We start from the raw sequence: 14,488 nt of genomic DNA on the forward strand, positions 1-14,488 counted from the left end.
TACTAATGGATGTAATATGACAAGTCATCAGTGATCACTACAGTTTTCAGATAAGTTTCTTCAGATAAGTTTGGACCGAAACAACAGAAATATCACAGCCACAAACAACTAATTTGGACAGCAAGCACTGGACTAAATTTGGATGGCAAGAATAACTAAATTTGGACAGCATTTCCTTTGTTTTTTGGACATCCACAAACTGATTTTGACAGGAAAGATGGCACAAATCAGGTTAAGCACAAATATCACATCCACAAACATAATGTCTTATCATCATTGAATGACATGATTACAAACTTGCAATGACAATTCCAAGTCCATGTCAATTGACAAGTTTAACATAACACAACATGCACAAGTGATTCCTCGGACATAGTGTCACCTTCAAGTTCATCAGCTGATTCCTTATACCCGTTTGATGTATCATCATCCGACATATCAGCACTCGCTTGTGGCGGGACTATAAACAGATTTTGCTCCTCATATTCCTCATCGTCCTTGTCCTTGTCCTCATCCATGTCCAAGTCCTCGTCCTCGTCATCCTCCTTCTCCTCATCATCTACCACCTAACACACATGAGCACACAAATAAGCAAACAACACCTATATGGTTATATGGAAATGTGGTTACATCAAGCATCAAGTAAAGCAATCATACAATAGTAGATGCATGAGGCAGCTCGGTGCAGGTTGCAGAGCCGGAGGCAGCGGCTTCCGCGGCACACACGCCGGCACCGGTGCGGTCGGCGAGACGCGGAGGAGGTGGAGGGTGTTTTTTAACCTACAAATCAACTCTCTCATTGGGGCATTGGGAAAGTCTTTCGCCTTCCTAATCTGCACCTTAGGCTTCCTCTTCTTCCCCGGAACCGGCGGAGGCAGCGCCGAATCTTGCCTAATTAGGTAATTCACACTCTTTTCCTTTGCCTTTGCCTTCACATTCTCCTTACCGCCACCCTTTCCTTCTCAGTCCCCTTCTCCTTCACCATTATCTACGAAAAACAGCACATAATATCTGCAGTCAGTACATCAATCAAGTGCAAATAATTCATTTTCTTCTTTTTGTAGCATAGAAAATCATCTAGTACTAGTGCAAATAAACATAACTATCTCCTGACCATTATCTACAAAAAAACAGCACATAATTCCCTTCTCATTCCCCTTCTCCTTCACCATTATCTCCTGACCAAACATGTTAAAGTTTGCTGTTGAAACACTACATCTCCTGAAACTCTTGACTAAAGTGGGACAAAAGTTTGTTGTTCAAACACTACATCTCCAGATCTCCTATCTATTTATCTAGCACTGAATCATCACAGTTCGGCGAGGGTTACAGGTTAGAGACAGATTACCTCTTCCTCTTCGTGGCGCTTGGGGAGGAACCAGGGAAGGACGGACCAACGGCGTGCTGGCCTTGCTGCCTCCCCGACGTACACGTGCTCCTCCAGCTCGGACTCGGACGAGATGGCGCCGTCGGTGAAGGGAGAGGCCGCGGGCAATGGCGCCATCGCCTTAGGGTTAGGGTTAGGGATAGAACAGAGGAGGAGGCGCTGCCTCTGTTTGTGAGGAGAGCCAGAAGGAATCGAGAGAGGAGGGGGAATGGAACGAAGGGAGGGGGTTGCTCAGCTCGGGTGCTCGGGGCCTCGATCTGTTAGACAGTTGATGGGCCTTGCGCCATCGGTCCGCTCGGTCGGCCCGGTGAAAGACCGGACCGGACCAAACTTTTTTCGGTCTCTTTTTCTGGGCTCGGACCGGCATATTTTCCTATCGGGCCTGGACCGTATGGGCCGGTCCTAAACGGGCCACGAGCGAGCCGCAAAGCCCGCTCGTGCCATCCAGGCTGAGTCCTGCAGTTGCAGGTAGAGTTGACCTCGGTAATGTTGCTGGGAGGGCTTGTGCATGTGGCTGCAAGCTTGCATAGGTTGATTTCCTTTGAATAGAAGTGCATCTTGAGTTCTTGACTTGAAGGCCGTCAACACAAGATTTCATCTACAGGTTATATTAGTTGCCTGAGCAATTGGAAAAGTGGAGGGCAGCGAGGGCGAGTGTAAGACTGTACGTGCACTCGAGGAGCTGGGAGGCATGAGCCGGGGCAGTTGCTGAAGTTGAGATGCCAGCTAGGCCTACGATCACGCAGAGGCACGGGAGGCCACAGCTGCCAGCACCACCCTCACCATGGCTCGAACTGACGACCGCATCGTTGCTTGGCGATGAGCCACTTGACAAACTGGTACGTGAACCGCGCGCCGCTCGCCGGCATCGATGGCGGGTAAGGCACCCTCCTGGTGCATCACGACGGGTAAGGCACCATCGGATGGTAGCCCTCCTGCTGCATCGCTTCCTTCGGGGCTGGTGGATCCGCTGCAGCGTGCTGCGGCTCGAAGTTGTCATTGGCAGGAGGAGGTCAGCGACAGCGATAGAGCCACGAGATCGAGAGCGATGGATTTGGGGGATGGGGTGCGTGGGCCTTGGAGGTGGGACGACGTGCGTACGTGGACTGTTTTATTTCCTGTTTGATTTTTCACGTACGAGGTCTTTTTTTCACGTACGAGAGGAAGGGGGATCGAACGAGGTGGGGGTATCGAAGGAGGTCGAACCATCACGATGTTCGATCCTCCTTTAATAGTAGAGATTCATATCCTACTTTTAGAAACTTCCGAAGTAGTGCCTCACATGCCCTGTTTGATAGCTCCACATTTTCTAAGTATTTTGAGTTTTCTAAATACTATGGCTTTAATTACTTTGAGGTGTTTGGACTCCACAAAAAACTATGATATTTATACTACAAGTATTCCTCAAAACGCAGTTTTTTCTCTGTCAAATAAAAAGAACCCCAAACCTTTTTTTTAAACCGAGCAGGTGAAGAAAACGAGCATGTTGCTTCGTCCTCGACTGCTCATTCGCTCCCAAGCCGCCGCCACTCTCTCGTCGCTGGAAATCATCTCCCTCGGTTGCCGTGGACGACAAAGAGACGACCATGAAAAAAAGGCGACTACGCTCGGCTATCATCTGTTCCCTTCTCTTCTCAAGGAGGCCCGTGGCATGAAGCCAGCAGGCCTTGCTGGCAGAGGAAGACAACTCCTGCCGCCTCATGAAGATTGCAATCACCGCACGCTCCTACTTCTCTTTGTGCGACTGCTATGGTGCCGGCCGGCCGAGGGCAGGTCGAGTCACCTCGCCGTAACTGAGAGGAAGGAGTTGATGACTAGCGCAGTGTACCGCGTTCCTCATTTTTTGAAAGCTGCAGGCCGAGCTTTGGGCGTGGCAGTGGACTTTGTGCATGTGGGTGGCCTTTTGGCATGGCCGTTGGGTCTGCGACGTCTGGGTGAGCTAAGGAGAAAACGGCTAGCTAGCTATTACATACGTTGATATAAACTAGGCAAACAACTCAAAGTATTCTCAATACTTTAAAATACTGTAGTATGTCAAAACTGTAGTATCTTGTACTTCCTCCATTCCAAAATATAGTGCGCCCACGTTTTCCGAGGTCTAACTTTGACCATAAATTTAACCAACGAGACCAACTGCGGCGGGAGAAAAAATTATATAATTGAAAACTTCTTGCGAATATGAATTCACTGATACAATTTTTGCTCCCGCCGCAATCGGTCTTGGTAGTTAAATTTACGGTCAAAATTGAAGCACGTGGATAGAGGAAGCACTACATTGTGGAATGGAGGGAGTACCTACGTACTACTCCCTCCGTTTCTAAATATTTGTCTTTCTAGACATTTCAAATAACTACTATATATGGATGTATGTAGACATATTTTAGAGTGTAGATTCACTCATTTTGCTTCGTATGTAGTCATTTGTTGAAATGCCTAGAACGGAGAGAGTATTTAGGAACGGAGAGAGTAGTAAAATGTTGTAGTTTTTCAATACTTTGGTTTTTTTAATACTTTACTATCAAACACAGCCAACCTCTATGAGAAGGGGATGCAATAGAGTGATTGTAGATATATCTCACAAAACCATAGCCCAGATAAACTCTACGAAAGAACTAATGAAGTACCAGTGCTTATGTTGTTTCCTACATTTCAGACTCAGAACTAATGGAATACAAAAGTTTTAAAAAATCACTTCCTAAACATCACTTTCATACGTCGCACACAACAACCTCGTGCAATGACTTCTTCCCGTGTGATGAAATCAACTATGAGAACGAGTCATAAAAAACTACCCTATGATCGGACTACATATATGTAATGACCTAAACTTTAGTCCAGTGAGTACTGACCGAGAAGCTCGCCTGCTGTGACCCGAAGTCTTCCTACCGAATTCCTCAAAGTAGAAAAAAGTCTTCCATGCATGCACACGCCCAACAACTCATGAGCCACCAGCCACAACGACGACACGCTAACCCACGCGTCGAACAAGGCGGAGCGCCGGCCTATATAAACATGAGCTCCGGTGCATATGTATTCCACACAAGCATAGAGTCTAATCAGGCTCTAAGGTACAGTAATCAAGATGGCTTCTTCCACGCCTTACCTTGTCGTGCTCTTGTGCCTCACCAGCCTCCTGCAGGCATCGCTGATGGCGGGTTTTGAGCTGCCGGAATCCGAGGTGAGAAGCAGGTTTTCCAAGTGGATGACCAAGTACTCGAAGCGCTACTCATGCCATGAGGAGGAGGAGAAGCGGTTCGGGGTCTTCAAGACGAACACCAACTCCATCGGCGCTTTCGCCAGCCAGACTACGGTCAACGCCGTCGTGGGTGGGTTCGGGCCGCAGACCGTCACCACGGTCAGGGTGGGCATGAACAGGTTCGGCGACCTCAACCCCAGCGAGGTCGTCGAGCAGTTCACCGGGTTCAACAACACCGCCTTCCGCACCCCCAAGCCCTCGCCCCTCCCCTACCACTCCTGGAAGCCTTGCTGAGTCGACTGGCGCTCCAGCGGCGCCGTCACCGGCGTCAAGTTTCAAGGCTCTTGCTGTAAGTAAAGTCACGCTAGCTAGATATAGAACCGCTCCTACACCTCTGCTACGTTTACTTATGTTGTGCATGGACATGTCTATGGCAGTGTCGTGCTGGGCGTTCGCGGCGGTGGCGGCCATCGAAGGCATGAACAAGATCAGGACCGGCGAGCTGGTGTCGCTGTCGGAGCAGCAGCTCGTGGACTGCGACACCGGGAGCAGCGGCTGCAGCGGCGGGCGCTCCGACACGGCGCTCGGCCTCGCGGCAGCCCGCGGCGGCCTCACATCGGAGGCCAAGTACCCGTACAGCGGCATGCAGGGCAGCTGTGACGTGGACAAGCAGCTGTTCGACAACGAGGTGTCCGTCAAGGGCTTCAAGGCCGTGCCGCCCAACGACGAGCATCAGCTGGCGCTTGCCGTGGCGATGCAGCCCGTGACGGTGTACATCGACGCCAGCGCGTGGGAGTTTCAGTTCTACACCGGCGGCATCTACCGCGGCCCTTGCTCCTCCGACGCGGCGAGGGTGAACCACGCCGTCACCATCGTCGGCTACTGCGAAGGCCCCGGCGAGAACAACAAGTACTGGATCGCCAAGAACTCGTGGAGCAACGACTGGGGTGACCAGGGCTACATTTACCTCGCCAAGGACGTGTCATGGCGGACGGGCACCTGCGGCCTCGCCACCTCGCCCTTCTACCCGACAGTTTGACCGATTCCGGCTTGCCGGCGGGGCTTTTGCATTCGCCAACTGCTTATGTTGTTTTATTTTATTTGAGAGAGGCCAATTGCTTATGTTAAGTACTAGTCCGTCGATCACACATACGCCACCAAATGATTGATGGCTGTGTGGTAGGAGTATTTTTTTTAAGCTGTGATAATGCGCAATAAGATATTAATAAAGTACAGAATCATTTGGCTCAAGCTGTTTTTGGCATTGTGGATTGTGTTAATCCCATCTGTTCTCTCCGGTTTTTGTTTATGGTTATGCTATGTCTCAGTTGACTCGGTCGACGAGATTAGCCGTTCAAAAAAATTGAGCAAAAATTAGCCGTTCAATTTCATTGACGAGATTAGTATGTCTCCCGCTACGTGGGTTGTGGGCTGTGCCTTGCGGCCATTTCTTTTGTTCATTTTTGGGTTTTTTCTCAGTCCTCCCACATAAAACTTTTTCTTTTTTTTTTGGGCTTGTGTGCACCGTATAAGTACAGAAGAATAAAGTTAATGGGGCAGCTCACTCTATGTGTATGTATACAGTATACACGTGTACTTGTCCAGCCTTTTAACTTTCTTTTTAGTATATTTTCCTTTTATTTCATTACTTGTATTTCTACTTTTTATTTTTCTTGTTTAAGAAATATGGAACATTTAAAAATTTGAAGAACATACGTTTTGACACGCATGCCGATTTTTATTCTCACATGTTGTTGTCTTGTTTTTTTTACTCTGAGATGTGGTTGCATTTTCTACATGGACATTTTTTATTCCTTATTTGTGTCTTGTCTATTTATTTATTTACTTTGTTTCTTCATGTATTACCCAAAAATATTTTTTTTCATTGTGTTCATATGCTCGGTTTTTTTTCCTTTTTCACGGCCATACACTGTAAAGTTCGCACAAGGTTCCTGAATGGAGTGCAATGTATGGGAGAGGGTGGACAAGCTTTATTGCAGACACCAATCTGTGAAAGGGTCAGGTGGTGCTCTTCGGTGGCGGGCAGCGGCAGAGGGGGGGGGGGGGGGGGGCAGTTGCATGCCTGCCACTAGGCATGCAACTTCAAGTGTTGCCCTTGTTTGCAACTGGCATTTGTTTTATCAGAGGGCGGTGGGAGAGAGGAAGCAGTTACATGTCTGACAGTAGGCATGCAACTAAAAAATTGTTGCCCTCAACTGCAACTGGTCTTTGTTTTCTCGAAGGACGGTGCGAGAGGGGGGCAGTTGCATGTTTGTCACTTGGCATGTAACTATAAATGTTGTCCTCGATTGCAACTGCATGCCTACACAAACGACTGCAATTGACCTTTTTGTTATGTCGAAGGATAGTGGGAAAGGGGCGCAGTTGCATGTCTGCCAAGGCCGTGCCGCCCAACGACGAGAATCAGCTAGCGCTTGCCGTGGCGCGGCAGTCCGTGACGGTGTACATCGACGCCATCACGTGGGAGTTTCAGTTGTACACCTGTGGTATCTATCGCTTCCCTTGCTCATCCGAGGCGTCAGTGGCGGACCTAGCCCACTGGGCCAGGGTGGGCCAATAGTGTAATTTACATATATATTTATCTTTTCTTCTATTTTTTGGCCTTTATGCTACAATACTATAGAGGCTATTTCCATATCTCAGGGTGGGCCGTGGCCCACCCTGTCCACCCCCTACCTCCGCCACTGTGAGGCGTCGAGGGTGAACCATGCCGTCATCATTGTCGGCTACAGTGAAGGTCCCGGCGAGAACAAGTACTGGATCGCCAAGAACTTGTGGAGCAACGGCTGGGGTGACTAGGGCTACATTTACCTCGCCAAGGACGTGTCATGGCGGACGGGCACCTGCGATCTCGCCACTTCGCCCTTCTACCCAACAGCTTGACCGATGCCGGCCAGCTTGCCGGAGGGGCTTTTGCATTCACCAACTGCTTATGTTGTTTTGTTTTATTTGAGAGAGGCCAATCAAGTTATGTTAAGTACTGGACTATAGTTCGTCGATCATACATACGTCACCAAATGATTGATGGATGTGTGGTATTGATTTTTTTCAGCTGTGGATAAGATATCAATAAAGTACAATGTCATTTGGCTTCTGCTATTTTTGGCATTGCGGTGAATTGTGTTAATCCCATCTACCCTCCAGTTTTTGTTTATTTATAGTCTCTGATACACCTGCTTTTTGCCGGACGCGAATTTGGTGAATATGGTTCCACCCACATTGCTTATGAATAGTAATTCAAAAAAAATACTAGAAAAAAATCTGATTTCTTTTTTTAATATACATAGTCAACCAATATAGCCCGATCAAAATCGGAAAAATATTGACCATATATTCAAATAATGTTGATCTTGTATTTGAATAATTGTTAATCAAACATTTGAAAAATGGTAAGAATGTGTATAGAAAAAGTGTTGACCATGCATTAAAAAAGTGTTAAATCCATATTTGAAAAATGTTGATCAAGCATTTAGAAAAATAATAAAGATGTGTATAAAAATATTGACCATGTATTCAGAAAATGCTAAATTTGTATTAAAAACTGTTAAACGTGTATTAGAAAAATCTTCTTGACATATACAAAAAATGAATAATGAAAAGCTAAAGAAACAAAGAAAACCAAAAGATGAAAACTAGAAAATAAAAAAATGGAAACCAAAGAAAAAACAGAATGAAAAATAATTCCAAAGAAACAGGTGCAAAAAAGAATGGAAAACAGTTAAAATCGATAAAGAAACATAGAATAACAAAAAAACACATTGAAAACAAGAGAAAAAAAACCCGAAGATAAAAAGAAGGAAAATGAGTAAGAAATGAAAAACTGATAAATGCAATGAAAGAAACAAAGAAAAAACAAGAAAACGAAACAAAAAAACAGGGAAAACCGAATAAAAATGAAGCAAAAAGAAAGAAAAGAAAGAAAAATACCCAGTAAAAACTGGGAAACCAGGAAAAACTAGTTGAAACCAGGCTCGTTTCGCCCCAAGTAGAGATCCTTCCGTCTCGTGTGAAGCAAGATATAGCCTTTGCGAGGAAGGAGGTCATGACGTGAGTTGTGCATAGGATCAGCGATTTTATTTGGTGGTGGGCCAGTGGCGTCGGTTACAAACTGTGAGGAGAAACGTTGACAAGGAGAGGACAAATCTACAGCGCACGCTTTGAATCAGACGGCTACAGAGACAATTAAGGTCACATGGAGGGTTGTGGATGCAGCAAAGCAATTCATGATTGTTACTGGGGTTTGTCTATATAAGATATATAGATTCAACAGCCGCAAACCGACCCCAAAAGTAACTACTAAGGGAGTAACATTTTTAACTTGCTATGGCCTATGGGAAACATTAAGCGTCAGCTCAGATGGGAAGAAACTGTTTAGTCCAAACAAACAAAAAAACTAATTGATACAAAGAGCAAATGGTAACTTTCTTTTATTAACAGAGGAAATGTGATATCTGCATATATTTAAACTGAAATGCTAGTAGATAGGGGGAATAAGCAGCTGAAAACTTGTTGCAGATACCCTTGGCTGCACCAGATCAGTACAAAATTCAGGTCATGAAGAGAAAACTAGAAGAGCTTTACATAATTACATAATCTCAGCTCAGATTTACAGTAATGCCGATACACCGACAGATGGTGCCGTAGAGATGCAAACCCTCAACATTTGCATTCTTTGAGATAGTAGTCAAGGAACTTTGGTTTACACGAGATTTTCTCCTATAATCAGAGACGCGGAATTTCGTGCAGATTTACAAGAGTTCCCAATCATCCTCCAGACCATCTGATGAACAAACGACTTCATAGCAAATATCTACTGATTTCTGTGGTCTAAAGGGGACAGCCTGATGCACATTCATATCCTTCTTTGACCACCGGAGTTTATTTGACAAGCTCCTCATCAACACTTTCTGCAAGGAGAAAACATCGGTTGCCATGCTTTTGCGTACAAAGTAAAAAAAAAGTAAGAAGAATGGCGATAAAAGCAAGCAAAATGAGTATATATGAGATATTTATTTGCTTTCGAATGCAATTTCTCCAAGCATGTTTAGTAGATAAATTCAGAAAGAGTAATACAGCCTAGTTATTTCACACAAAAGGACATGATGCTGTAATTGCATTAATCTACTACCGCAACCAATTCTTATTATGACCACAGTACCACCATATTTCAAGTACTTGGTACCTTGAATGATGTGTTTTTAGGTTGAGGAACTGAGGATGCATCTGCTTTGTTATATTTCATCAGCTCCTGGCCAACCCGGAGGTCTACATTAACAAAATCCGTGGTCTCGTCAGTAGACATATTTGGATCATCAGCACCAGTGAACACCTCTGCACTCAAGTAATGTGAAACAGTCCCAACAGACAAATTCTTTATGTAACCTATATTTAGCACACAGAAGCATTACATTATTGTCTGTATAAGTTAAGAGATTCAGAATATATTTTTTCGTTATTTGCCATTCTCTGGAAGCAGATTCAAATGTTGTGGAAAAACATAAAGTCATGTTCACACATTTCAGATTTTGGAAGGAAAAAAAGCTACAAACCGTGCTTTGTTGATTCTTCATGGCTGTTCGCACTGCATAATTCTGATTGCTCTTCACCATTTACCTTTCCAAGCAGAATTGCTCCATCAAAAGCAACTGTCAAAACATAAAAGTCATTTATAAATATTATTATGAAAATTGAGGGATTAGAGGACATTATTTGCTAAGATTAAAATCAAGTAATGCTCCTTGTTGAAATTGATTATTTTCAGCTCAGCGTACCCCCTCAAGGATAAAGATGAGCAAAATGACAATTTCTTGATTGTTTACCTGAATGTCCTGAACCATGGAGTTCAACTTGCTCGATGATTTTATTTCCGTTTGCTTCTTCAGATATATAATCTTGGACTACGGTGGCTTGTTCTGTTAGGACATATTAATTCAATAAAATCAGTCGGTGAATTGAAGTATTGATGGCAGCAGGAAGTGGACAATAAATGTTATAGTCAGTAACGTGGCAATGGTTTGGCTCCATAATTCTGAAGAAATTACAGTACAGCTATTTTCTACTCCCTCCGTTCGTAAATATAAGTCTTTCTAGAGATTTCACCAAGTGACTACATACAGAGCAAAATGAGCGAATCTACAATCTAAAATATGTCTACATACATCCGTATGTTGTATTCCATTTGAAATGTCTAAAAAGACTTATATTTTGGAACGAAGGGAGTATTTGAGACAGCTAACCATGCTTTGCTACATCACAAGTAGTCAATTACATGTAAGTCTATATTGAAAGGCCTCTATGATCTGAGTAAATAAGATAAGGAAAGATAAACCCATACCAGGATATTGTCGTGATGTTACAGAATTCCATTGATTCCATAATATAATTTCCTCGTCACTGCTATCAGAACCCCCTAGTGAATTGTGATTTTCAGGAGTGCAGTTATCTGAGAGATCCTCTGAATTGCAAAAAGTAACTTCCTCCTTGGTGTCAGCAGTTCTCTCAAGTGAAATGGGGTCTTCAGAAGCACACATGGCTGCAGGCAAGAGAATAAACCATATGATCTGTTAGAACAATGGTGTCATCAAGGTTTGGTTTCTGGGCAATCAATACGAAAGCTAAGGGCCTGTTTGGTTTCTGCCTGCACTGACCCTGCCAAAGCATTGGCGAAGCCTTCGCCCGCCACCAGTTTGCCAATCGTTGGCGTAAAAATCAACGTTAAGCTGAACTAGGGGGCTGGGCAGGTTGGGGCTCGCCAAATAATTGGCTTCCATCCAAGCACTTGCCCACGGGAGTGGTCAACGCTAATAAATTGGCTGGGCAATTTGGGGTACCAATCGAAACGGCCCCTAAATGACAAGGAACTGGAACAGAAATCTAAGCAATCTTATGTGTGAGACAAACCTGGACTTGTAGATGAAACCGACTCTGTTTCATGAACATCAGTAGCAGTTGAGCCGAGAGAATGGTCTTCCGCGGTAACGAGAGATGAAGGATAACCAGAGAATTCTTCGTTAGGGTTAACTTGCTGCATTTTAACACATGTGGAGGGAGACTCGGTTATGGTACCGTTACTAGATGGATCAGTTAATGTCCCATGGTCTTTGTCCGGAAATTTATCATCAGGAGAGTGAGCGTAAATCAGCGCATGGATATCCTCAACTAGCTCAACAGCTTTATCGTGAGCAGAATCAAGATATTTGATCGGTAACTGTCAAATGTAAGACAAATCACTACCAAAGCATTGCCAAAAAATCATATGTCATGCTAAATATCTACCTGTAGGAATAAAATCAAGACAATTGTGCTAAGTGTGAAGGTAAGAAAGGCACTACCTCCATGAACTTCTTCATATTTTCTCCAAACCCATCAAACGTGATACCCATATCAAATCCATCCATGAGCGAAATAGAACCAATATAATCTGAATCCAGTCCTCTCGCCATTGGCTTTCCGTGTCAAGAAAAAGGCATAAATATCCTGTTTCTGCATTTAATGGTAGAAAATTTAACATTATTAAGCAGAAAAACATTAATTTTACCCCACATGATTGTACATTCTCGCATACCACATAGTCGAGGGTTGACTCCTGACTAAAGCACTGACGTAATAAACCATGAATAAAGCTCTTGGCACGACGATCACCACCTTGTAGTATTTGGCACTGAAGTTCTCTAAATTGGAGTATTTACCAACAATTTTTAAATATAACCTACTAGCAGGAAACTACCTTACAGCAAACAATTTTTTCCGCATATAACCTACTAACTGAAAATAAATAGGCATGCCTCTTGTTCCCGCTAGTAGGTGTTGATAATCCCTCGACCAAATAACACAGGGTAACATTTGTGGCGTTTATGTGGTTTTACGTTGATTTGAGGAGCAATTTTTTATGTCGCTGCCTACAGCCTCTGAAACCACGGAGCCGTTCATATATTTTGCTGCCTACAGCCTCTGAAACCCACCGAACCACAAGGGCCTGAAGTGAACTCCTCCCAAAATCCCAATAAAACCCCGGTACGCGGCCCTAAAAGGACTGACGGATTCAACAACATCAGTTGATCCGATTCAACAGCAGAGCACGTCAACACTAACAGGGGAACAGCAACGCCTCGGAAAAAATTGCAGAAAAAATCGAGCTGAAACACGAACAGACAATTTTTGGTTGTTCAGGGTTGAGACTGACTGACGGGCTAAAGCACTACTAAACCATGAGTAAAGCTATCTGCATGACGTCACCAACTTCTGGTAGTTGTTGATAATTCCTCGACCAAATTACATAGGGTAGCATTCGAGTAGCAACTTTTTTACGGCCTTCCATCCGCAAAAACACCGAGCCGTTCAGACATCATCAGGGAAACCAGGCAAAAATTATCCAAGGGCCTGAAGTGAACCCCTCCCAAAATCCCAACAGAACCCCAGTACGCGGCCCTCCCTAGAAAGAGTGGCGGATTCCACGACATCACTTGATCCGATTCAACAGCAGAGCACGCCAACACTAACAGAGGAACAGCAGCGCCGGGAAAAATCCGAAGAAAAATCGAGCTGAAAGACGAACAGCTGCCTGTCGATCGCCGCATCATCGAACTAATCGGGAACCTAATCACTTGCCAGAGCAGGAAAAAAACAACAGAGATACAAGAAAAGAGACGCTCTCACCTCTTGGTTGCCGCCGGCGGCCACAGGCGGCGCGCGGAGAGAGAGCTGCGGCCGCGGCTTCTAGGTTGTGGCCTTCGCACGCAGGAGAGAAGAACGAGACAACAACAACAAAAGGTCGAAAAGCTAGGGAGTATAATAATAATAGTATATAATAAATAAAAAAATACTACAGAAGAGCTCAAGTGCGAATCTTTTGGAGCACGAACTCCTCCTCCCGTGTGCCTTGCGGCCCGAGTTTCTGCCGCCGAACCAACTCCCGTTCCCGTAGCCTTGTAGGCTTCTGATTCTGATCAAGCCGGTCGCCCTTTGGGATCGATCTCCTCCGTTGATACGAGTCCTCGAGTATGCAGTGTGTGTTGCGTTACATGGAACGGAGTCTCTGACGGAGAACGCAAACACCCCGTGACAAAACTTATTATTATCCCTCTTCTTTTCGCGAAAAAGGCTACAAAAGTTATCCGAGTAGGAAAAAGACCTGCCGGATGACTGTGCTACGAGTTAGACATACGAGCATGTGGTTGGTTGCAAAACCGCGGATAGCGTTTGTTATTTTACTTGGTCGAAAGAGTTAAAAAAAACAGCACTACGACACCAAAAAACAACTACAACTATTACCGGGGACAAAATTTCGTGTTTTGACCCTTTTGACAAACAATTTTAGGATCTGACCCTAGTTTGAAATTTTCTCAGGATTTGATCCTTTTTCTTACCGTCAGGGCCTCTAACAGTAGGGTTAGACAGCCTACCGCCAGGGCCCCTGGTGGTAGGGTACTTATCCACGTCAACACGCGGAAACGGCCGCCGTCCCCCTCCATCGCACCCTACCGCCAGGGCACCTGGCGGTAGCCTGTCTAGCCCTACAGCCAGAGACCCTGGCGGTAGGGTCCGGGGCAGTTATTTCCGTCAAAACCCTCGCGCCCCTGCCCATCTCCCCACCCCTCCCCCTCCCCCCCCCCCCCGTCGGCAGTTCTTATTTTTCTCCCCCAAGTCGCCCCTCTCTCCCTCTCTCATCTCCTCCACTCCCCCCTCGGATCTTCACCGTTTGTTGATCGTTTTTGCGGATCGAGATGGCCCCGAAGAGAGAAACGTAAGCTCCTCCAATCCCTCCAATTAGTTTTTGCAAACTTGCTTCCGATTCGACGCATTATTTGCTTGAAATCCCTCATATTTTTGAACTTAGATTGGATTTTTTTCACCTAAGATTGATTGTAGTTGTAGTTCTTAGTTCT

At 45.1% G+C, this 14,488-nt stretch overlaps 2 protein-coding genes and 1 pseudogene across 7 annotated transcripts; 1 reads left to right on the forward strand and 2 right to left on the reverse strand.

The window, feature by feature from the left end:
- Positions 1–250: 250 nt before the first annotated feature.
- On the reverse strand, positions 251–1,602 carry LOC123058136 (nucleolin). Of its 3 annotated transcripts, XR_006427072.1 has the most exons (3): positions 1,349–1,602; positions 658–988; positions 251–566 (listed from the first exon to the last, which is right to left on the reverse strand). XR_006427072.1 is itself a non-coding variant. In XM_044480958.1 (2 exons), exons 1-2 carry the CDS (start codon positions 1,502–1,504, stop codon positions 336–338), a joined length of 387 nt encoding a protein of 128 aa, XP_044336893.1. In that variant the 5' UTR covers positions 1,505–1,602; the 3' UTR covers positions 251–335. The 3 variants fall into 3 exon arrangements, 1 of the variants encoding a protein (XP_044336893.1); XM_044480958.1 differs by lacking the exon at positions 658–988; XR_006427073.1 differs by lacking the exons at positions 251–566; positions 658–988 and adding an exon at positions 1,154–1,175.
- Positions 1,603–4,443: 2,841 nt separating this feature from the next.
- Positions 4,444–5,821, forward strand: LOC123058137 (ervatamin-B-like; annotated as a pseudogene).
- Positions 5,822–9,086: 3,265 nt separating this feature from the next.
- Positions 9,087–13,598, reverse strand: LOC123060676 (uncharacterized). Of its 4 annotated transcripts, none has more exons than XM_044483490.1 (9): positions 13,260–13,598; positions 11,936–12,086; positions 11,670–11,811; positions 11,505–11,528; positions 10,939–11,136; positions 10,424–10,516; positions 10,154–10,249; positions 9,787–9,986; positions 9,087–9,511 (listed from the first exon to the last, which is right to left on the reverse strand). In XM_044483490.1, the coding sequence occupies exons 2-9, from the start codon at positions 12,044–12,046 to the stop codon at positions 9,353–9,355; spliced, it is 1,023 nt and encodes a 340-aa protein (XP_044339425.1). In that variant the 5' UTR covers positions 12,047–12,086; positions 13,260–13,598; the 3' UTR covers positions 9,087–9,352. The 4 variants fall into 4 exon arrangements, with proteins under 4 accessions (XP_044339425.1, XP_044339423.1, XP_044339422.1 ...); XM_044483488.1 differs by having other exon boundaries at positions 11,505–11,570; positions 13,260–13,589; XM_044483487.1 differs by having other exon boundaries at positions 11,505–11,811; positions 13,260–13,583.
- Positions 13,599–14,488: the final 890 nt, after the last annotated feature.

The sequence above is a fragment of the Triticum aestivum genome, chromosome 3A (assembly GCF_018294505.1).
Source record: "Triticum aestivum cultivar Chinese Spring chromosome 3A, IWGSC CS RefSeq v2.1, whole genome shotgun sequence".
NCBI classification, from domain to species: Eukaryota; Viridiplantae; Streptophyta; class Magnoliopsida; order Poales; family Poaceae; genus Triticum; species Triticum aestivum.

Excerpts from the sequence above, each read along its gene's own strand:
- LOC123058136 (XM_044480958.1), bottom strand. The coding sequence starts at position 1,504 with ATGGCGCCATTGCCCGCGGCCTCTCCCTTCACCGACGGCGCCATCTCG. Across the intron at positions 567-1,348 it reads AGCGCCACGAAGAGGAAGAG|GTGGTAGATGATGAGGAGAA; the intron begins GTAATCTGTCTC and ends CATGTGTGTTAG.
- LOC123060676 (XM_044483487.1), bottom strand. The coding sequence starts at position 12,046 with ATGGCGAGAGGACTGGATTCAGATTATATTGGTTCTATTTCGCTCATG. Across the intron at positions 10,250-10,423 it reads CCATGGTTCAGGACATTCAG|TTGCTTTTGATGGAGCAATT; the intron begins GTAAACAATCAA and ends ATGTTTTGACAG. Across the intron at positions 9,512-9,786 it reads CTAAAAACACATCATTCAAG|AAAGTGTTGATGAGGAGCTT; the intron begins GTACCAAGTACT and ends TTCTCCTTGCAG.